Here is a 25,084-nt window from a genome sequence, read left to right on the forward strand (position 1 = left end):
ATTTTACAATTGAGCAGAATTTAAATGTTAATTATGAAAATGCCAAAATTAAATGAAGTTGAGGATGCATTATTTTTCCTGGCAATGTGATTAACTATGCAAAAAAGTCAATGGGAAAGAGGAATGTGACTGAGTTTGTTCTTCTGGGGCTCACACAGAACCAAAAGATGCAGAAAATTGTATTTGTTGGGTTTTTGGTCATCTACATTGTCTCTGTGATCGGAAATTTGCTCATTCTTGTCACCATTATACACAATCGGTTGGTAAGGTCCCCTATGTATTTCTTCCTTGCCTATCTCTCCTTTATTGATGCCTGCTATTCTTCTGTCAATAACCCTAAACTGATTTTTGATTCTCTTCATGAAAAAAAGATTATTCAATTCAATGGATGCATGACCCAAGTTTTTGGAGAGCATTTCTTTGCAGCTGCTGAAGTCATCCTGCTTACTGCAATGGCTTATGATCGCTACGTGGCCATCTGCAAGCCCCTACACTATGCAACCATCATGAACAGAGTAGTTTGTAACCTGCTAGTGGGGGTGTCATGGATGGGAGGGTTTCTTCATGGAATCATACAGATTCTGTTCATTATTGACTTACCTTTCTGTGGCCCTAATGTTATAGATCATTTTATGTGTGATCTTAACCCTCTTCTTGAACTGGTCTGCACTGATACCCACATTCTGGGGCTCTTTGTTGCTGCCAACAGTGGGTTTATCTGTCTATTAACATTTCTACTTCTTCTGGGCTCCTATGCAGTTATCCTGTACTCATTAAGAAACCACAGTGCAGAAGGTAGACGCAAAGCCTTCTCCACCTGTATTTCCCACATCACTGTGGTTGTATTATTCTTCTTGCCCTCCATATTTGTGTACATGAGACCTGCAACTACTTTACCTATTGATAAGGCAATAGCTGTGTTCTACACAATGATAACTCCCATGTTAAACCCTCTAATCTATACCTTGAGAAATGCTCAAATGAAAGATGCTATTAGGGGATTGTTAAATAGAAAAATTCATTCAGAAGACAAATAAATATATTTCTTTTTAAATCTGAAAAGGATTCAATGTACATTTTAGATGACTTCATTTAGAACATTTATACCATGAAGAATAAAACAGCTGTCATTTATGAGGTGGCCTTGAAGGAAGTAGAAATAAGAACCATAGAATGGAGAAACCTAACACAATCTGGGTTAGGATTATACTACTGTTACAACACTCACTTCCTATCTTTAATGCCCGTTCAGCACTAATTTATTATTCTGTATCAGCTTAGAAATAAAGGTGACCCACATGGCTATTCAGGTCAGAATATTCTGATTTCTGTCTCAACTATCATCTTCATTATCTAATCATACAAAGTAAACTTTTGAAAGTTGAGTATTTGCTACTGGTCCCTAACACATAAACCACATTAGAAATTTTTCACTGATATTTCCTGGTTCTGTATTTTTTCTGTAAGTTCTTACTAACAGTAAATGTGATAATAGAAACATTCATGGTAAATTCTCACAGTTATAATTACCTTTCTCATGATTTTTTTTATCAAAATTATGTCATCCAAACTCTGCAAGGTTAAGTAGTAGAATTTATATGACAAATGGCACTAATATTTCTATTGCATTGATCCTTGTATCTCTTCTTCACCATCTGTAGATGATGGAATTGTAAACATTGCTATTTTACTCACAGTTGACTCTCCTTTACATTCATGTCACAAAAAATATATAAACAATGACCTCATCATTACATGAGCAACAACATTTAATGAATGGTCTTGATCTAAAGAGTCTGCATAGTTAAAGCTGATTTGATATAGCTTGAAGTTTGTTCCACCATGTTCACACATTTTCCTAGTTAAAGTAAACAAATTATGAAGTTCTTTGAAAGGTAGTATACTTGAATTACACTGTACTTACTCATAGAGTTTTGCTTGGAGTAGATTATAGTTATTGCTTCAGAAAAAATGTTTTGAGAATGAGTTACATAAGCTATTTTCTTTAAGATTTCAAATTATCTCTTTTTATTTTTAGAATATAATTACATCATTTACTCTTTGACTAAACTCTTTCTATAACCAAACACCGATACATGCAGGTACTAATCCAAAGGATACTCAAAGGAATGAAATCTGGCAGAAAAATGTGTTCCACTTTGGCGAATTTGGAAAATTAAATATGTATACCACACCATTGACACTTATTTGGGTTTTCAATGGGTAACTGCTTTGGCCTCAGAATAAGGCTAATTCAGTAATAACACATTTATTAGAAGCTATGGTAATTATGGGTATACCTTTACAAATAAAGACAGATAATTGTCCAGCATATATCTTTAAGAAAATGAAACATTTTTCCTTACTATAATATTAAGCATATTATAGGTATACCACACAATCCTACAGGTCAGGCAGTTGTAGAAAGCTCAAACTGAACTATAAAGGTTATGATAAACAAACAGAAAGAGATAAAAATACTTTCAGAAATAGATTGCATAATGCTTATTGACCTTGAATTTTTTTTAATTGTCGCGCACCGCGCCCCCGTGTCTGCGTTCGATGCACTTTTACCCAGTTACCGAGCTTCGGGCAAGGGGCTGGAGGTTAAAATACACAGACACACACAGACAGAGAGACAGCGACACGGGTCATCCTTGAATTCCCCAAGAATGCCCCCTTTATTGTGTTCAAGGGCAGATTATATAGATAGCCACGCCCCAGCCAAACCCACCAGAAACCACTCTCCTGCCATCAGGAACTCCTGAAGGTCTCATGCTCAGAGCAGCTGTAGGCACTCAGATCAGGGGATTACAAGAAATTCAGGATCTGGGGTCTCACTGCTCCCAACATCTCCCCCCTAATTTTTTTATAAAACAGAAGACCCTCCTGACCACACAGACTTTTGGTCTCTACTGCACCTAGATTCACACTTTGGCCAGCACTCTATTGAACCTGTACTCAGGAGAGAGTGACAGCATTTTCTCAGGAGAATACTGGCTTTTAGGGAACACAAGAGAGCAACGTAAGCCTGTAAAACAGGTAGATTCAAATATCCCAGAGACTGTTGGTTCCTCATACTATTTTCCACACACCCTCTTCCCCTCAAGTGAACAGAGGTGTGTGACCATATCAGACTCGGGACTTTTAGGAGTGGCTTTGCCACGACCCCAGGAGCAGTCAGAAACCACTGCTCCTTCAGCAGTCCCCTAAATAACATACCCCAGCTGCCATACCCCTGTGGCAGGGTCCAAACTGGTGCATGAAGTGGAGCAGAACTCAGGGAAGCAGGCTTGCTGCCCTGCAACCACTGAAAGGGCCCCACTTAAATTAATTTTTTGGGAATTTGGGAGTTGTCAATCTGTCTGGCTACTTCCTGCTGAGTGGGGACGCTGCATTCTTAGGGGTATTTACTGCAATTCACTGCCATTTTCCAGTGACGCTCTTAAAAGTCCCGAGTCTGATATGAGCAAAAAGTCTTCTGAATTAAATCAACTGGTTTATTTCAAGGATGTGTTGACCTCAGAATGAAAGCCAGGAGATATATTGGGGAAGAGTTTTTGCTCTTGTTTCAACAGGGAAAAAAAGGTATGGATATCATCAGAATTAATATTCAGTTTGAAAAAGAGAAATCTCTTGAGAAAGACAAATAATGGCTCAGACACAGATGTGACAATCATACAGGTGTTAAAGAAATTAAATAGAGTTGGGGCAGGGTTCTGCTCTTGTATTTACAGGGAAATACACATCTTCAAATATTCAAGAGACCCTGGATATTTGGATGCTAACAGAAGGAAAAATAACTATCCAAAAAGGATCGTCAAGAAAAAGGAATATGACTTATAAGGACAGTTGATCAAAACATATACATTTACATATATATATATGGCTTTGAAATTGGACAAAGGCTCTGTCCTTCTCTAAGTCCAAGCATGTTGTTAAAAGAAAATTTCAGAATATTTGTCTCATGTTGTGAGCCATCTGGTATGGAACAGAAATAAAAAGAATTTACTTTTCTTCATACATAATATTGTCTCTATCAAACCTTTTATTAAGTATATATGTCTCTATAAATAATCTTTAAGTTTTCCACAATGAAAAATGAATTTTCCTGCAGGAATCTTTGAAGTTTCCAGGAAGAAAATGGGAACCCACACAACAAGTCCACCTAATTGATATGACATCACGATGCTGATAGTGCTACTATAAGGCCTGCTTTTTGGTACCAGTAGCTCAAGATAGTTACAACTTGGTTAGGTGAAATGGTGCACTTTTTAACAACTTTGTCCGTAACTGCAAATAAGAACCTCAGAAAAACCTTATCAACTTCTCAGACACTATTTGCAATTATACCAGACAGTAATCTTGGAACTTATCCATCATTCTGCTTTCACAGGACCCCATAGCAGCTGGAAGTAATTCTAGAAGATGATGTGCCCTCTCCTAACAAAGTTTGTCCTCAGGGTTAGGGACATCACTTATGGATTGATTATAATTGCTATAGGGTTGGGGCTTGGGAGAAAAATTATGTAGGCTTAGGGATCTCTTTAGATAAAAAGGGAAAATGGATGGGATAATTGGTTAGTGTGTGCTTACTCACACTAATAATAACAGTGAGTAATAGAGTAAAATTAGAGTGGATACTTGTGAGCTATTATTTATAGGCAATTTACATTAATATATATTCTTGTATATTGATACAAACTTAAGTTATACTGAATATGTTCCTAATTTGTCTACAATATTTATATACCTAGGCAAAGTTATTTTGTCATATTGTATTCATGCATAATTCTACCTCTGCTTAAGACATTCTGTATATTAATACAATTATCAGATATATTTATCATATTGCAATACATTTTTTTACATTTTGAGGTCATTGTTCTCATTTGTTGAACATTTGTTTGAATATTATTTAATATTCTGATAAGAAGTTTTAGTTTTTAAGTTATATAGGTATCAAGACTTATAGGTCAATAATCATCCATGTTTGTCCTCCTTATAGTTAGCCTAATCAGGTTCTTTAGATACAAAGAGATTGTATTCTGCATACATAGATAACTTTCAGCCACTTCAAAGAGACGTACAATATGACATATAAATAACTTAGGGTTCTTTTAATATGAGACACAATTGCCCCTGGCAGCAACACATTGATATATTCCAAAAAGAATGTTGAGCACCAAAGACACTCCACTTGGAGCGTGTTTTCTTTTTGGCAAAACTTGTCTTTGGGCAAGGAATTGCCCATGTATCAACCACTGACAAAATGCACAATATCCAGATAGGACAAGCAGAATACAAGAAAAATGCCTGACAATTCTTGCCAAGACAGGGTAAGATGGTTTTAAGAATTTCCTGCCTCTGAAAATGGTCTGCCAGTTACTCTAGGCCTTATCCAAAGTTGGTTGCTCCAACAATGCAAATGAGACTTTGGGTGTTTGCCCAGGTAGCCAGTCATTTGTTGCACATTTTGGAAGTTGTGTGGACTCTAGTACTATAAATGCTGATGTAAAGTGCTCATCTGGACCTCTCCTGGCTGCTGGATTTGGTTGCTGTTCCCCGTTCGAACAGAGGTAACAAGCATGAGAGTTCTGTCCCTGCCTTCTCACCTACAAGCTGCAACACTCAGGAGAGCAGACCTTGCACTTCTCCAGGGTAGCACAATAAAGCCAACCCCGATGACAAAAATGTCAGTGAGCCAAACTAGAAGGTGTGAGCATGGAAGAGCTAACCCCATTTCTCATCTCTCTGGTGACCACATGAATAATGAAAGGTGTTCTACCCCAACCCACCAACACCTGAGACAGGTGAGAGAGCTGGTCTTGAAGTCAAAAGAGCTGGAGAGCAGGCCCTATACCTTATCAGGGCAGTACAATAATTCTACTTCTGTTAGAGAAGATGTGGGTGAGGCAGACCTGAACATTTTTCTGATGGCTAAGGAGGTTGAGCATTTACTTAAGTGTCTTTCAGCCACTTTAGAGTCATCGGTTGAGAGTTTTCTATTTAGGTCTGTACTCCTTTTTACTGGATCATGCATTTTTTCTTATCTCTTAACACAAAAAGGAAATTCAGTGAATGAAGTCCTTTGCTGTTTTATGACAGCTGGTCAGAAATATCCAGATCCAAATTACAGAACTCATAAGAGACTGTCCTGTGTCTGTGTTTCATTCTCTGATACTTCTTGATAGCATTCTGAAGTTTCTTTCTTTCTCTCTCTCTCTCTCTCTCTCTCTCTCTCTCTCTCTCTCTCTCTCTCTCTCTCTCTCTCTCTTAGATACACACACACACACACACACACACACACACACACACACACAGGAAGAGAGAGAGGCAAACACATATACTCTCACTTTGCTTGATCTCTCCTTGCCAAAATCAAGAACTTCTCCAAAGGAAACTCAATGTTTCTTCAGTGACTCTCAAGTGTTCTTCATGTTCTTTAAAGAATATTATTCAAACAAGTGAAAAGTCCTTGAGGCTCTGTGAATCTCAACAATAATACTGGCCTCTAGAGATGCAGTGCTCAGAGAGTAGTTACTACAAAAGAGGAAAGTAAATAGTAGCCTCAAAATTCACAAGAGGCCCGAGAGAAGAGTATGAAGTTGGAAACCTGAGTAGTGCTGCACTGTAAACATCACTTAAGGAAAGCTCATGATGGAAGAGGTAGTCCTGCATTCAAATATAAAGGTGGTATGATTTATTTTGTTTGCACTTGGTTCTTGTATACTTACAGAGCTAGCTATGTATCAGTGAATAAATGTGAATGGTATTTTCAAAATATTCTCATTATTCTTCTGTAGATGTAAGCATAAAGGATTATCAGTTTTTTAAAATATAGGATTATTTTCTTCTAGACTGAAGAATACAGTAGTATGAGCCAATAACTATTTAAATCTTATTCTTCTTATACAGCAGTGGAATTTTTCATATGAAAAAAATAAATGAATCTTGATAATTTTTAAGTATTTGCATTTGTTAAGCTGTTTAATCATCTTTTTTCGGGTATTTATGTCAAGCAAAGTCAGCAAAATGAACTACTGAGAAGGGCAGATGTGTGATGAGGAGTAATAATGAAGTAATAAAAATCTAATGAATTACATCTGTAATTCATGTGCAGGTAATTTTCATACTATTGCTACTATAGGTATTCAATGTTTATTTTGTTACCTTTAAGTTACTAACTATGGTGGTAACATAAATAATTGAACCAATGGACTTTGGATAGGGTTTTTATTTGTAAGTTATTCTAATTGCTAGATATTATTTGTTTTTCCTCTGGAATATATTAACTCCACAAATGAAGCTTAAAAATTCAACTATAAATATGATCCAAAATATTTACAGGTATGACACTGATATGTTTTACAGAGGTGCTATTTCTTACACACATTTTATTTTTAGTTAATGTTGTGATTAAATGGGAGACAAAGAATTGTTAGGGAGATATTCCCAGAATGTGACAAATTTCAGACTTTCCATTGCTGATGTTAATTAAAAAAAGCAAAAATTGAAATTTAGTTCAATGTTTTATATAATGATATATAAATCTTTCTTTTATAAGGCTTAGATAGTTGCAAAATCATTATTAGTGAATTTGTAACATATGAAAACTGTGCATCAGTACTTCTTGCATGATTTGCAGTGAATAGTTCTGCCTGATTAACAAATTAGCAATTTAGGTTTCATGTACAAATTCCTTCTAGATGCTATTTAACTTTTGCCTGCAGAATGTGATGGAGAAGTTTGTGGTTCCTTCCCTTTAATACTTTCACATGAACTGTAGCTGGGTACTAGAAAATAATAACACTTATTATAATATATTCATATATTCACACACAGATATATAAAATATTCAATAATTTATTATGAATGCAAAAATGAGTCCTAAATAAATACAAGCTAAGAGATATTTTTATCGCACAGATTGCACTTAGACTATGTACTATCAACTTTTCAAGTTGTTCTTTATGCATACATTCAATAGATGTTAAATTATCTGTGAGTTTCCACCATTTTTCCTAATGTGTTTACAGCCTCTAGAGTTTACTTAATGATAATATATTATACTAAAGTGTATGTGAGAAATACAAGGAAATTTTCTTTCTTTTCAAACTATCAACAATGAAAATTTAACTATATTTTACCTTAATTATCTTTAGAACATACCTCATATAGTATACTTTATTAACATCAATAGCTAATTCTCATCTCTTGACATTTCTGAAATCATGTTTTATTGGAATACTTCCCATCAGTTAGATAATTCACATTTAAAAATTTTAAACTTATGCTAAGTCCAAGGTCCTCGGGGAACCCTGATGGCTCCTTGGCCTTGAGAGGGAGGGAGGGGAGGTATGGGTGGAGGGAAGGGGAGGGAAGGGGGAGAAGGAGGGGAGGGAAGGGGGAGGAGGAGCGGAGGGAGGGGGGAGGAGGAGGGAAGGAGATGGAAATTTTTAAATATAAAAAAAATAAACCATGAGAAGAAAAAAAAAGATACACCAATCACTGGAACAAAAAAAAAATTTTAAACTTACAACGATAAATATATTCCTCCAAAAAAGTTCAGGTAGCTATTCTATTTCATGTTGGAGAGAGAAAATACTTCTATAATTCATCATTGTTTCAAAGAAAACTTACAACGTAAAACAAAAATTAAATACATTCCGTATAATAAATTATTTTCTTGTTTCAAAATTTTGTATACAGCAATAGCACATTTTATTTTTATGGGTAAAATAGTAATTATAATTTATATTTTAACAGATAAGATTATCTTGATACTAATAATAAGACAAAATGTTAGGAAAATTGATAAAGAACTGTTTAAAACATCAAATTTAATTTCCAAATACTAAGACAATTTTAAAAGATTTATAGATTTTCTTCTATGTTTTTTAGAGTAGTATCTAATACTTGTTTATGATGCTGACATAGCTGTGATCACACTGGAAATCTTTAACTTGGATACTTTTCCCATAGGTTCTCAATTATTCTAGCACAGACTAAATGTAAATGGAATGCCAGAGGAATATATCAGAATTTATTCTCATAGGTCTGTCTTCTAAGCAGAACATACAAGTGTTTTTCTTCTTGTTCTTCTCATTCTGTTACCTTGCTATCTTGTGTGGAAATCTGCTGATCCTTATCTCAATTAGATGCAGTTCTCTGTTCAACCAACCAATGTACTATTTCCTCAGTCACCTATCTTCCATGGACATCTGTTATACCTCCTGTGTGACGCCCAAATTGATTGGGGATATGTTAGTGAAAAGAAAAACCATCTCTTATGAAAGCTGCATGCTGCAGGTCTTTGCTATGCACTTCTTTGGAATGATTGAAATCTTAATCCTGACAACCATGGCCTTTGACCGTTGTGTGGCCATCTGCAGGCCTCTACACTACATGGTCATCATGAGCAGACCCAGGTGCCATGTCCTAATCTGGGTTTCCTGGGTTGGTGGATCTGTCCACTCTTTCTCCCAGGTTTTTATGTTAATATGTTTGCCTTTCTGTGGCCCCAATGAAATTGACAACTACTACTGTGACATTTTCCCTTTGCTAAAAGTTGCCTGTACTGACACCTATATCACCGGTGTTCGTGTGGTTGCCAATTCAGGACTAATTGCTTTGATAACCTTTGTTCTCCTGTTTGGTTCATATGTGGTTATATTGTTCACGTTAAGGAACCACTCAGCAGAAGGAAGACGCAAAGCTCTTTCCACCTGTGGGTCCCACATCACTGTGGTTATTTTGTTCTTTGGACCCTCCATCTTTGCTTACCTTAGACCTCCTACCACTTTTCCTGAGGATAAAATCTTTGCCCTATTTTACACCATTATTGCTCCTATGTTCAACCCTCTCATCTATACCCTAAGGAATACAGAGATGAAGAATGCCATGAAGAAGGTTTGGTGTCAAAAGACATTCTCAGGAGAGAAACAAAATTAATTTGTATTATTCATAGGATATAAAATGAAAATACTGCACAACTATTAAAGTGGTTTATTATCCAGAAGAACAATTAATCTTTGAACTGTTCAAAGTTTTGCTCATTCATAGGTAAAAATATAAGAATATGGATAAATAAATAAAAACACTGAAATAAAAATTATATGTCAGGGATCAAAGATTTTGAAAATAAATTTTCATGTGATAATGACATAAACAGATTTTCAATTCTATAACTGCATAGACTAATAAATAATATAATATATTGGTTAATATTTCACTTATTATATAACTCTAGTTATCCAGAGTATCATTTCTGAATTGGTATATCGAATGTTCAGTAAGCCAATACAGCTTCAAGTTGAAAAAAATCAAGTTATGATTCATGGTAGTTTTCTGAAGTCAAACATGAAAATTATTCTGGAATTGCTAAGCTAAACAGAAAAGGTAAGGTGTTTTTCTTTCATTTTCTTTTCTCTATTATTTCTAAAAATTCAAAATCAAAACACAAATGGGTGTTATTTCTCTAGAACAATTTTTCTTGGCTTACAAAAGGCTATTTTCTCACTCTGTTTTGACATGGCCTTTCTTCTGCAAACATTCCCAGGGTTTTGTGTGTTCAAAATTTTCTTTAACATAATATATTTCAGCTGGGTGGTGGTGGCGCACGCCTTTAATCCCAGCACTCGGGAGGCAGAGGCAGGCGGATCTCTGAGTTCGAGGCCAGCCTGGTCTACAAGAGCTAGTTCCAGGACAGGCTCTAGAAACTACAGGGAAACCCTGTCTCGAAAAACCAAAAAAAAAAAAAAAAAAACATAATATATTTCATCATATTATATTGGGCTTAATCTACACAGTCTTATTTTGAGTTAATTATCTCTTTGTGGGTCCTATCTTCAAAAAGGTATCTTTAGATAGCGGATGGTAAAGATTCACGATGTGAGTTTTGAATGAACAGTTTAGTCTACAGTGGTATACAAAGTATTGTGAGAGAGTGATTTTTATATTTGTCCACTTTAATGTGACCTTCACTGTGAGATATAATCAAACTCAATGCTACACTAGATTACATGATAATGTGGTATGGGAGGTCCTTCTGTCTATGTGTTGCTTTTATTTGTTAATGAATAAAGAAACTGGCTTGGCACATAGCAAGATAGAACTTAGATAGTGGGGCAAGCAAGGCTGAATGCTTGGAAAGAGGGCAGAATGAGAGAGAAAAGCTTGGAGCTACCACCAGCGATGGCCACACTAACCTCATGGTAAAATATGAAATAACAGAGATGGGGTAATTTAAATGTAAGAGCTAGCTAGCAATATGCTTAAGTAATTGGCCAAGCATTGATTTAATTATTACGGTTTCTGTGTGGTTATTTTGGTTCTGGGCTGCCAACACAAACATGCAGCCTCCTACTACAAATTGGTGCTACAATGTCATCGACTATATCCACCTAAAACCTGAGACAGCTTGAAAAGAAACTCTAGATACAAAAAAAAAAAAAATCAAAGTTTAGCTGCTTTTCTTCAACTGTTGGCTTCTGCAGTTCCCTTAAGAGAGGTTTTCCTGATTAAGTGGTAGGAAAAAAATTTAAAACGGTGGTTTCAAGATGGTAGCACAAATTGCTCTGGCTTTTTAAGGAGGCCAAGTACTTGAATGGTGTTTGTGGTTCCAGGTACTTGTGGGGTTCAAGAGAAAAGTAGCTGAGACCATGCCCACAGCTCAGTGCTCCCCACCTGGGCAGGCAGCGGAATCAGGTCTACTAGGAATACACAAGCAGGAAAGCACGGTGGATTCCTGCCACCATACACAGAGATATTTCCAGGATGCACAATGTGCTGCAGATTTGGCTATTACTCAGATAAAAAGGGTTTATGTGTTGTATGCTCCTTCTCAGAGTTAAAGTGGTGAGCACAGCTCCTACCTGGCAGACCCAGAGCTGGCAATAATGGTACAATCTACCATTTTGAAAAGTGGAGAGAGGGGGATCCAGCACCCAGGGCCCCTTTGACCAAGAGGCTTACCATTTTAAAAGCTCTCTAACACAGAAAATGATTACAGATATGCAATTGGACATATTCAAACAAAAAAATCTCTGAATGAGACACAGTGTGTTTAAAAAATATGCATAAGCTTAGGAGAGAAGAAAAAGAGTAAAGAGACAGTAAATGTAATATAAAAAAGTACAAACAGTGATAGATTAAAGGAGTAAAGATAAATAAATATTAAAAAGTAAGAGAATAAAAATAATCAAAGTAGGGGCCGGGCGGTGGTGGCGCACGCCTTTAATCCCAGCACTCGGGAGGCAGAGGCAGGCGGATCTCTGTGAGCTCGAGACCAGCCTGGTCTACAAGAGCTAGTTCCAGGACAGGCTCTAAAAAAGCTGCAGAGAAACCCTGTCTCGAAAAACCAAAAAAAAAAAAAATAATAATAATAATCAAAGTAAAGATGGAAAATTCACAGAGAGTCTGAATTATGTATACTATTGTGTTTTCTTTGACTTTTTTTTTTTTTTACTGTTAATGAGCTAAGTACAGAGACATTTCATTGTACAGACAATTAAACCAAACCAAAGGTATATTGACTTAAAAATTTGGGTCTAAGGATAAGATGCTATGGGAAAGAGGTTTTTTGTTTGTTTGTTTCCACAGAGGATAAGAACCTGTGGATTCCTTCCAAATTAATGTTGTTCGATGGACCAAGACCCCTCCAAAGTCGCCTTGAATACCCCTCAAAAAATTACTTCATCCAACAAAAAGCAGGAAGCAATTTGGAGAGAACTATGCCCAAATTCCCTAAATGATTGTTCAAAAATATTTGTTTACATTTAAAGGGGTATATAGAGATTTACATTGTATGGATCTTGGTTTATTGATATAAATTTAAGGACAATTATTTTATACTCTGCATATGTATTTTTATCTTGATTAAGATACTGTGTTTGTGCAGCTCATTCAAATAATGTAATGTATAATTAAGAAATATAGGTTAATGGATAGTCATTTAAAATATTCAAGCTTGTAGCCAGTTAGGTTTTCTAGATGTACAGAGATATATTTCAGGTGGATATTAATTCAGCAAACCTCTCAAAGAACTTCAGAATATGGCTTTTAAAATGTTTAAGAACTTAGGAATTTTATTACACTGAGACACATCTGCTCCTGGCAACACCAATTACTTCAAGAGAAAGATGGGCATCAAAGAGGCTCCTCATGGCAAAATATAAAATAATGGAAATGAGTTAATTCTAGATGTAAGAGCTAACTAGCAATATGCTTAAGTAATTGGCCAAGCAGTGATTTAATTAACACAGCTTCTGTGTGGTTATTTTAGTTCTGTGCTGCTGAGATAAACAAGTAGCCTCCTACAACAATAATTAATAAGGTGTTCCTCAAGTACTTGCATTATTCTGCTAACATAAGCATTGTTGGGAGGAAAAGCATGTTTAGAATGACTGTTTCTCTGAGAACAAATTCTGCCCCTTCTATTCTGGATGACTTCTAGACTGCTAAGCCTGCAGCAAAAGAAGTCAGTATTATCACTAAAAACTAAAACATTTTGGACATGCTATGTCAGTATTATATAATATGTTACAAAAATATTCTACTAAAATATTTGATACTTTATTATTTGTGTACCTTATAAGCTTTGTAAATTTGTAAAATTATTAACTAATGAGTAATTTGAAACAATGTCTTATGAAAGATATGAATAGATAGATATTTTACAACACAGATATTATTAGGTAATAGTATTCAAGTTGTTTACAATAAAACAGAAAAGTAATGGGAGGAATTTAAAAAGACATTTAAATTCAACATTAATTGGAATTACAAAAATAATATTCATATGGGTTAAAAATTTTGGGTAAAATTATATATATATATGAGTCATATTTAATAAGAAATAATTTTACTCAAAATTTTTAACCCATATGAAGATATATATATATATATATATTTTAAATGACCAACGTTCCTGACAATTGAGAACGACAGAAAAATGATTATGCCAGTTATTTGTCATATGAAAATAAAATGACCAGAAAGAATTCATCCATCAGAAAATCAAATTTCAAATGAAGATAGTTTGTAGTTGAAAAAGTTAATGTGTATTCACCAATAAGTACCATAAATAATACAAAAGCTATACACTTTTGGAAGACATTTCAGGAAATCTGATAAAATGAGAAATGATTGTTGAATAGAAGATATTTTCTTTCCAACTGATTTATAGACTCTAAGCCAACTACAATCAAATTTACTGAGCATATTATGCAGTAAAAGAGAAATATCAAAGCATGTTAAAGGCATTAGTCTCCTGAAGAAATAAAACAGGAAGAACTGGGTATGAAGAGTTTCAATAATTTCACTACTTTTTCAAGTAACATTATGTATGACCATGATGAGACAGCAGTAATACTCAATGAACCTTTATTTACAGAGAAGGGAAAATTCCTCCTAGCATTAAATATACACATTATATCTAATGTAAACCTCTGTGATTTCTTTAGGACTTAATAATTGAGGGGACCAGGCAGGACAGAAACCCCCGACAACTCTGCAGTACAACGATTTCTCCTGCCCACTGAATTGTGCAATTCAAACTCACAGACATTGTTCTTATTTCCCTGAATCATAACATTTTCATTCACATCGTTTGTCTCTCAGTAAGTAGTCTTTAGTCTCTCTTCAGAATTTATGTAAACATAGAGCACAGAGTTTGGGACTTCCTAGTATTGAGTACAGGTCATTCATAGGATTATGAAGACACCTCAGAGTATAAAACTTTATTAACTTCTCAGTCCACCCCCATTGGCAACCACATTCAGAGAGTCCGGTTTGATCGCATGCTCATTCAGTCCCGGTCCAGATGGATTTGGTGAGCTCCCATTAGATCAGTCACCCCGTCTCAGTGGGTGGAGCAACCCCTCATGGTCCTGACTTCCTTGCTCATTTTCTCCCTCCTTCTGCTCCTCAACTGGACCTTGGGAACTCAGTCCTTTGCTCTGATGAGGGTCTCTATCTCCATCTCCATCTATCCCTGGACGAAGATTCTGTGGTGATATTCCACTGGGACCTGTTTCTACCACATGTGCTAGCTTTTTGGGACCCTAGTCTATTTGGATGCACACCTTCCTAGACCTGGATGGAGTGGGGAAGGCCTTGGACTTCCCACAAGGCAGGGTACCCTGCCCTGTCTTAAGGAGGGAGGGGGAGGGAGGAGGAGTAGTGGGAGGGGAATGGGAGGAGGGGAGGAAGTGTAAATTTTTGAATGGAAAAATAAATAAAAAACTTTATTAACTTGAAAAAAACTACGTTTGAAAGCATGAGAATAATCAAATTATTTAAAGTTTTACATTGGCCTGTTGGAGGAGGCTGCTTGTTGGCCCCGGCTGCCCCGTCATAAATTAATCACACAGAAACTGTATTATTTAAATCACTGCTTGGCCCATTAGCTCTAGCTTCGTATTGGTTAACTCTTACATATTAATTTAACCTATCTCCATTAATCTGTGTATCACCATGTGACAGTGGTTTACCAGCAAAATTTTGGCATGTCTGACCCTGGCAGCTCTATGGTGTGTGTCTCTCTCACTCTGCCCTTCTTTCTTCCAGCATTCAGTTCTGTGTTATTGCCTACCTAAATTCTGCCGTGCGATAGGTCCAAAGCAGTCTCTTTATTCATTAATGATCATCACAGCATACAAAGGGAAATCCCACATCCTTGGCCCAATGCTCTTGTGGGATATGCCTCAAGACTCAGGAAAATTTAGGGGATACCTTGAGATCTAGTCTCCCAGGTCATACACTTTACACATCTTGGTATTTAACCAGAGAATTTTAACTATATTTATTACCTCTAAACCCATGGTGGACATATATCTTGAGGACAGATCAAGAAACTTCCAATGATGATATTTTTGAGGAATGTATATTTTCTCTAAGAAAGGAGCAGGAATGTCCTCGAGACTGAACACATATGGGCTTATGGATTACCTCGTAAGTAACACTACAATCATCCAGATGTAAGTAATAACTACAGCAAATGAATGACTTACACTTGTACAGAATAAATTATATAAGTATTTGCTTAATTCTATTATAAATTTATCTTCCTCTTTCTTTCACATTTTTGGTTTATCAAAAAACTTCAAATAAATGTATTGATAAAATGTATTGATAGATTAATGAACTATTAATTTATACAGAAGAATAAAGAGATGTAAGAAAAAGTAAATAAAAAGTAATGGAATATGTTCAAACAGAATTTTTTCCCTTTTTTATTTATCTTGTAAGATAAATACATAGAGAATGGTAAAGGAAAATTTCAAATATTGTGATTTATAATTTCATAGGGAATTGTGAACATCAATGAGGAACACAGTTGATCAACAGAATAACATAACAAAGCTGGGTGCTGGGGGCAAATGACTTTAATCCCAACACTTGGAGACAGAGGCAAGACAGGCAGCTAGGCCAGCTTTGTCTACAAAACTAGTTTTAAGGCAGCCAAAGTTATACAGAAAGTCCATGTGTCTCAGCACTCCCCCTGAAATGAAGAAAATAATAATAATATCAGTGTGAAAATGGAGTAAAAATTAAATTGATGGAGACTTAGAATTATCTGTGAGAGAATAATCCTAAGCTTTGGGGTAAATTAACTATTTACCTTGACTCTAAAACTTATTTTTTATTAATTCTTTGAGAAAGTCATACAATGTTACTTGGACATATTTCCTCCACTTACCAACTTCTCAATCCTCCTATCTTGTTCCACCCAACTTTGAGATCACTTCTTAATTTTATTGTTTTTCTTCTTTCCATACCAAGTACAATTTTTGTTGCTCAGCTAGTCTTGAGGTTGAAGCCTGCTCTGGTGGATGGCCAGACTACAAGATTAGCGTTATTACCACAAAACATCTGACTCTCCCTCTCCTAGAAGCCATCAAAGGTTAATAGCTCCTTAGCTAGTGATTGAATTTTAGACCCATTCTCCACTCTCAATGTTGGGATTTGTCTAGTTGGAACTTTTGCAAGTCGTGCATATCATAATCACTGTAAGTTTATATATGTCATGTTTTGTCTGAAAAACACTCTTTTATATACATATTACCAGTCATCTCTCACTCTTAAAACTTTTTGGTTCCTTTTTGGCAAAGATCCCTGAGCATTAGGGTGAGTTATGAATATTTCTTTTAAGGCTGAACACTCTCAAGTCTTCTGTTCCTTCAAAAGTTACCAGTATGGATCTCTGTATTACTATCTGATGTAAGTAAAAGCTTCTCTCATCTTCATATTGTGAGATGCTCTGAAACAGAATATTAATGACCTTGACTTCCTGAGTTGTGATAAATTATATGAAATAATAAACAAATAAAAATAAAAAGAAACTATGTACAAGAAAGTAGTTTAAACAGGTAAAGCAGGTTTTTAGCATTAAGATATCAAGGAAAACATTAAAGACTGTTTTACAAAGAGTCTTCAATATGTGTGCTCTACATTATCAATAACAATTGGTTTTGTTCTTTAAAAGTAGAGAGCTGTCTCGGACTCTTATAATATGAATGATACATTGTGTGTAAAATGCTTGAGATTGTATCCTGACAGAAAAATAAAAAGGAAACACGTATTATCATTTCTCTTGATTTGTTTAAGATCTGTGATATGCTGCTTTATCTAAATAATATCATTCATATTAAATTTTCAATGAACAATTGAATTAGTGTTTTTTAATATTTGTGTGCAATCAATCAATATATATATATATGGAGAGAAAAAAAATAACTACAAGTTCCTGTTCTCAACAAAACACTAGTTAATGTAACCTTTGTGGTCATGGTTGATTGATAATGGAAATGCTCATACCAAAGAAGTGTGAGTGAGCATGAAGGACGTTAATGATCTTCTTGTCTGTGAATATATGGCCAGACCTTTCTCTGAATATCAAACTTGTTCACTGAAATAGAACGACTACAGCAGCAAATTATGAAGGGCAACAAGAATGTAAGATGCTGTAGTTACTTGTCTGAAGAAGTGCCTTGAAGAATCCCAAAAAAGTGAATACTAACATTGCAAGTTAATGACAATATTGGTGGACTTATAGGAGAACTGGAAGATATAGAGACTGGACAATGTGGCAGAGGCTAGGGTAATTTCCTAAGGGTGCAAGAGAAAATAATGGCTTTTGAGATTTAGTGCATTGAAAAAAAAACTAGGGCATTATGTTTAAACAAAATGGACACAGAGGCTAGGGACCTCCTACTATATGTTGTGCAAACTAGCATAACAAAATATAGGGTTATATTTACTTTATGAAGTCATTTCTATAATTTCAGAACTTTCTAAATTTTAAATACTCATTAATTTACACATTATTAAACTTTTGGTTTTTGTTTGGTATCCGCATTGATTTGAATTCTGGTATTCTAGCATCTTGTTGCAACATTAAATTATTTCATTATAGTTTAATGATTATTATTTTTGAATTATGAAATTAAAAATAACAAAATTTCTAAATTTTCACATGATATGATGTATTCTCTCCTATTTTCCATAGTGTCCATAAGTACACGATACTTTTGGGAATTTGTACGTGCAATGCTTTTCATAAAAGCTATTTAACAAACAAAATAAATATTTTACTAACATATCCTAAAATTTATAACAAAAAATTAATTCTAAATCAATAGTCTATAGTTATTTTTATTGTTTCCTTCTCTTTATCTGGCAATCCTAGGCTACTAAATGACTAAATTACACTGTGATCAGGAGCTCATGCCCCTAAACTCACTTTTGTATATCCTGTATAGTACAATCATACATCTTTGGTTGTACTTTTTACTAGTGTGACTTTTAGCACTACACACTTTTACTAAAGTGATTAATATGGATGAAATGATAATGACATTCAAATGTAGACTTTTTTCTAGAATATAAGAATTAGAAGTACACAGAAAAAGAGAGATATTTTCAAGAGTTAATGTAATTTTTATAGTATTTTATATGATTCATACCATGATTAATGAAAATTTTTAATCCTTCTCTATCATTTGCTTTCAGCTATCTCCATTGAATCTTAATTTCTTTGGAATATGGAATGTACCAATAACATCACTGAATTTATACTGTTAGGGCTTTCCCAGAACAAGAAAATTAAAATTCTGTGCTTCCTGATGTTCTCGTTTTGCTATACAGCTATTTGGGGAGGAAACATGTTCGTAATGATATCTATCATATTCAGCAAGCTAAATGAACAACCAATGTATTTCTTCCTTAGTTACCTTGCTTTGTCAGACCTGTGCTATACATCCACAGTGACTCCCAAGCTTCTCACTGGTCTTCTCAAAGAAAGGAACATGATATCTTATGCCAGCTGCATGACTCAGCTTTTTACCATGCATTTCTTTGGGGGGATTGAAATACTTATCCTCACAGTAATGGCATATGACCGCTATGTGGCCATCTGCAAACCCCTGCACTACACCATCATCATGAGCAGGTGGAGGTGTCATGCCATGGTTGCTGCTTGCTGTGTTGGTGCTTTTATACATTCTTTCTTCCAGAGTTTCCTTGTTATCAGCCTTCCCTTTTGTGGCCCCAATGAGATGGATCACTATTTCTGTGATGTTTATCCTTTGCTGTCACTTGCCTGCAGCAATACATACAAAGTTGGACTTCTGGTGGTTGCCAATTCAGGCATGATGGGACTGGTGACCTTCATGATCTTGATATGGTCATACTCCTTCATATTATACACTATCAGGGCTTATCCTGCAGAGCACCGCAGCAAAGCTCTTTCTACATGCAGTTCCCATGTCACAGTTGTTACGTTGTTTTTTGTGCCTGTACTTTTCATATATATTAGACCATCTGTGTCTTATCCAGAAGATAAAGTTTTTGCTCTTTTCTACACAATCATTGCTCCCATGTTCAACCCTCTGATCTACACTCTGAGAAACATGGAGATGAAGAATGTCCTGAGGCAAGTTTGGTGTCATAAACTACTTTTCTTGGAAAAAGAATTCTAATATTTTCTGCTAAATCAGAGTATGAGAAAGCTGAAACATGATGCTTGTATTTCTAAACCTTGAAACATTTGGATGTATGAGAGTCAATGCTTAATCAATAATAGTAAATGATGGTACCTTTCTTGTGTGAATTGTAAGTAACATATTTTTCAAGATAAGGATTAAGGATTACTATCAAATTTTGTGACTCTGTTATTAATATATTTAAAGTACCAAATTTAGCACTACATGTCATAGTACTAACTGCTGTGACATATTTTTTGAGTCTTCCTGTATATGTATCATATTACATATGTATGTATATACATGTATTTAACAGTGATAGGCATTATGAGAAGAACAGTATGCCAGGACTTTCTATTACTTGTGCTTCCAAATTATCAAATTAAAATCTACCATCTGTATGCATTCCAGAATACACAGAAAAAAGCAGCAGACTGTAGGAGGCCAAATATTGGTTTGGCAGATTAAGAGTCCTGCTTCAGACTTTCTTCAAACTGCAAGGAACTATGGAGTTGGCTTGACCTAACTTCCTTGAGAGGCATATGCCATATTTTTTTTTCAGGTTAGTGTCCACTCCTGTTGGAGCACAATGTGACTTTCAGGATGTGAGAGACCAATGCATTCCCTCAACTCGTGAAGCATTCAGACCACTTTGTATTTCTTTGTATGATCTTTATTTATTTATCTTTATTTATTTTATTGATTTATTGATTTTATTGAGCTATACATTTTTCTCTGCTTCCCTCCCTTCCTCTACCCTCCCCTGAAATCCTCTCCCATGATCACCATGCTCCCAATATACTCAGGAGATTTTGTCTTTTTCTGCTTTCCATGTAGATTAAATCCATGAGTGCTGAGGATCCAAATTCAGGTCTTCACGGTTGCACAGCAAATACTTTACACACAGAGTCGGCTCGCCACCTCAAGCCTATTGTAACTGTTAGTTCTTTCTGAGAGCCTCATGTCTCACTGCTTTGGATACCTCTATTCCAGATGTTAAGTATGCAGTTCCAGAGGATTCATAGTCCCCTGCAAAGCCCCCTTTGGATCTGTGAACCTGGATAAGAGCACCTCTTCAAGAGCAAGTTAACTAATTCTACGGCTTAGTTGAGATGGATGAATTAGCTGGCAGAATTCAGGTAGATGAGGTAACATTGGATAGATAAAGAAACTGCTTCCAACAGTGCCCAAGAATTTCATGAAGAACACAAAAGAATCTCTTCCCTAATTCAGAACATTTTGTTAGATTTGCTTCCATTCTCATTGAATTGCCAGGATTGAGCAAGTCTTTATAATATTCATGTCCCAACCAAATGTAGAATTTCACAGCAATCCCTTTATATCCATTTAAGCAACAATGGTTTCCAATCTCTATCAGTTCATTCTGAAAGAGTTATTTTGAGCATCTACTTTTGGTCTTTTCCTAGACTTAAGTGAATAAGTAAGATAAAAGGGTGGTCCTATAGATAATTGCATTTCCACAGAGGAGCTAAGGCTTGGTTTTTATTGGGAATTGGAAAGAATGCATTTTTTTTTTGCAACAGGAAATAAAACAGGTGGGTGTAGAAATCCTTAAAGTATCAATTTTTTTTGATTTTTCCCCCTTGTTGTTTAACCCAGGCTGATCTCAGACTTGCTGCTCTATTTTAGTTTCCTCAGTGCTGGGACTATATCACACATTTTACATCAAGGTCTATGTGAATAGGAATGTAGACTTTTAAGAAAATAGAAAAATTGGCAATGAATTCAAAGATATGGATTTGAGTGGATACCAAGACTAGGTAGATTTGGAGAATGCTGATTTAAGTGAGAGCCTGCCTCAATACCCATATAATTGAGGGCAATTGAGGAAGACACCAAATGTCAACTCTGGGTCTCCATATGCTCCTCTGCACCCAAACATATACAAACAAATAAATTATAAATTAATAAATGAGCTTGAATCTAGAAGATGCCCAAATTTGAGGCCAAAACCCAGCAATTTCAGATGTTGGTGAACTTGCCAGCTAGCTTTCCCACATCCTCACTACTCAGATGAGCTCTCCAGCACTACCTCAGCTAGCATACCCAATACAGCCTGAAGCAAAGAGCTGGGCCAGTTCCCCTGCTCTAGGGACCTCATTCACACTCACATCACCAGGGTCAGTGCTCCTATTTTGCTGAGGCAAGCTAGGTGCAGGGCCCTCTATCTCTTGATTGTCTTAGCAGGTATATGAGAAGGGGTTGGGTCAGATCTCCTGCTCTGTTGTGTGTGTGAGTTTCTTGTTTCTTCTTCTAATTTTTCACATACAGAGGGGAATCCCAGATCAGAGACAGCAACCACAGGCAATTTTAAATACTTAAAACTATAATAAAGATTGGCTTGGCAACTCATTCCAAATGCAGTAGCAGCACCAGAATAGTAATCAACCATAGGGGGGGGGGGTTAAGTCCTAATTTACAAAATGAAGCCAATACCTAAAGCAATTATTAGGCTAAGAACCAACAGCTCTACCGGTCGAATATAGGGAAGAGCCTACTACTACTAATTTGCTAAATGGCCATAGTGTTCAGCTGACTCCTAATGACTTATTATTATACTCATAGATCAGTATAGCATTCTGCTCTCATTTGAGAGAGCCTCTATTTGCAATAGATGGTGATTGACATGGAGACTCACAGTTGGCCAAGGTGCAGAGAAGAGAGAACATGATGTTCAAGCTCAAATGGAACTTTTATACTATTGTGGTGGTTAGAATGAGAAAAGTTCCTGTAGATTCATTTGTTTGAGTAATTGGTGTCCAGTTGTTGGTACTGTCTGAGGAAGTTTAACCAGTGTGACACTGTTGGAGGAAGTGTGTCACTAATATCAGACTTTGAGGTTTCAAACACTTGATACCATTCTCTCTATATATGATACATATTTCTGTTTACAGAGAACTGTCCCATGTTTCACTGCTTAGAGAGAGCCAGCCCATACATTTTTACAGCCTCCATCATTCTGACAGCTCTCAGAGATCCGTAATTTATTCAGTACCATATTTTGGGTTGCTTAAATTAGACTGATAATAAATTATTTTGTAATCCTTTTCATCTTAATGCAGTTTTTAAGTCCTTTGAATTATTCTGCATTCAGAATAAAGTAGTTATTGGCCTCTTAAACATTTTTTCATCCTGAGTTTGCATGTATTTCTGTTTCTTTTATTTGTTCAATGGTGGCATTCTATTATCACTAAATTTTCCTTTGATTTTTACAGTATTAAGTAAGAAATGAAACTATTTCAACTATTATTAGAGAAACTCCCCTTTTAGAATTAGAATGATTATTACAGAAACACATGGCAGGTCAAATCTCAAAGAATAAGCACTGAGTGTTCATCTGGAAATAAAACATCTGTAGCACAGTGGTGCCTCAAACTGCAGAATAGAGTTGATTGAAACTGTATAAAAATCAGAGGTGGGGAGGACTTCTGTAAAAAAATAATTTTTGGCTTGGTAAAATGTATTGTTTTTAGAAATGTAAAAAGCTAAAATAATAATAATAATAATAATAATAATAATGTAATACTCAGTTTTTTAAAATTAAGTCATAATGTGAACCTTTGAGAAATATTTTGTGACCCACAAAGTAGATCTTTTAGACTATTCTCTTATGTGGGTTTAAATAAGAGTCGTTTTTAATATTTTTGAAATCTGATTAATTACTAGTTTACTGAACACAGTCATACAGAATAAAACATTTTATTTGTTCTCTGTGTTCACTTGATTATAACATATTAACACATTGCTAAGGATGACCTCCTGTCAAGCATAATTTGTTATAGAACCAAATAAGCAATGCATTACAGACAATATGAGCATCAACGACAGCAGTAAATCAGAATACCAGGATTACAGTTAGGAGGTCTGGTTTAATATGGAGAACAGTAAATATTTGCTTAAAGATAGCCTAATGCATATCACTAGGATGCAATATACATACATACATACATACATAAATACATATATACTACTGATATACATATTGCTACATAAAATTGAAAGGTTATTTGCCATTTGATGCTTTAAGTTAGAAGTACCTTCCAGAAACTGTGAGAGTGAAAAACAGTTATTATTTCAGTCTATTTCCCTCGTTCCCTGTGATACGGTGACACAATCTCTTGATGGCGTTCTTCATCTCCTTGTTTCTGAGTGTGTAAATTAGGGGATTGAGCATGGGGGCAATGATAGTGTAAAAGAGAGCAAATATTTTGTCTTCGGGTAATATCGTTGCTGGTCGAATGTAAATGAAGAGTAGAGGAGCAAAGAAAAGGACGACTACAGTAACGTGGGAACTGCAAGTGGAAAGGGCTTTGCGACGATTCTCTGCAGAGTAAGACCGGACAGTATATATGATCACAGCATACGATATCAACAAGACCACAAAAGTCACTAAGCCCATCAGGCCAGAGTTAGCAATAACCAAGAAACCAATATTTCTGGTGTCTGTACAGGCCAGTTTGAGCAGAGGGTACACATCACAGAAGTAGTGATCTATTTCATTTGGGCCACAGTAAGGTAAGAATACGGCCAGGAGAAATTGACCAAAGGAATGCAGGAATCCCCCAGCACAGGAAGCAGCTATCACCGCATCGCACTTTCGCCTGCTCATGATGATGGTGTAGTGCAGGGGTTTGCAGATGGCCACGTAACGGTCGTAGGCCATTCCTGTGAGGATAAAGACCTCAATGCCCCCGAAGAAGTGCATGGTGAAGAGCTGTGTCATGCAGCCGTTGTAGGAAATTGACTTTCGTGTGGCTACTAAGTCGATGATCAGCTTGGGGGTCACAGTGGAGGTGTAACACAGATCTGAGAATGAGAGGTAACTCAGAAAGAAATACATGGGTTGATTGATAAGGTGACTACATGTGACAGAAATCATGATAAGTAGGTTCCCAAATAAAATTGCAATGTAACAAAGTAAAAATAAGACAAAACAGAGAGCTTGTATTTCTTTTGTCTGAGAAAGTCCTAGAAGAACAAATTCTGTGATATTAGTTCTATAGTCCATGATCCGCAAATGTCTGTATCAATCTGAAATAAATTTAAACATGTGTGAAATACATTTAGCACAATGCTGC

General features: G+C 35.7%; 4 protein-coding genes across 4 annotated transcripts in view; 3 read left to right on the top strand and 1 right to left on the bottom strand.

Annotated features, from left to right (window-relative positions):
• Window positions 1–25,014, bottom strand: part of LOC119819196 (olfactory receptor 4P4) — a 38,648-nt gene extending 13,634 nt beyond the window's left edge. Inside the window, exon 1 of the mRNA XM_038337271.1 lies at window positions 24,292–25,014. Within this exon, the coding sequence (XP_038193199.1) occupies window positions 24,292–25,014 (723 nt within the window). The remainder of the gene's footprint in view (window positions 1–24,291) is intronic.
• LOC119819198 (olfactory receptor 4C46-like) lies at window positions 111–1,037 on the top strand. Its single transcript, XM_038337273.1, has one exon. It carries the CDS (start codon window positions 111–113, stop codon window positions 1,035–1,037), a length of 927 nt encoding a protein of 308 aa, XP_038193201.1.
• On the top strand, window positions 9,019–9,954 carry LOC119819197 (olfactory receptor 4P4-like). Its single transcript, XM_038337272.1, has one exon. It carries the CDS (start codon window positions 9,019–9,021, stop codon window positions 9,952–9,954), a length of 936 nt encoding a protein of 311 aa, XP_038193200.1.
• Window positions 19,047–19,982, top strand: LOC119818425 (olfactory receptor 4P4-like). Its single transcript, XM_038335745.1, has one exon. It carries the CDS (start codon window positions 19,047–19,049, stop codon window positions 19,980–19,982), a length of 936 nt encoding a protein of 311 aa, XP_038191673.1.
• Window positions 25,015–25,084: the final 70 nt, after the last annotated feature.

The sequence above is a fragment of the Arvicola amphibius genome, chromosome 7 (genome assembly GCF_903992535.2).
Source record: "Arvicola amphibius chromosome 7, mArvAmp1.2, whole genome shotgun sequence".
Classification (NCBI taxonomy): domain Eukaryota; kingdom Metazoa; phylum Chordata; class Mammalia; order Rodentia; family Cricetidae; genus Arvicola; species Arvicola amphibius.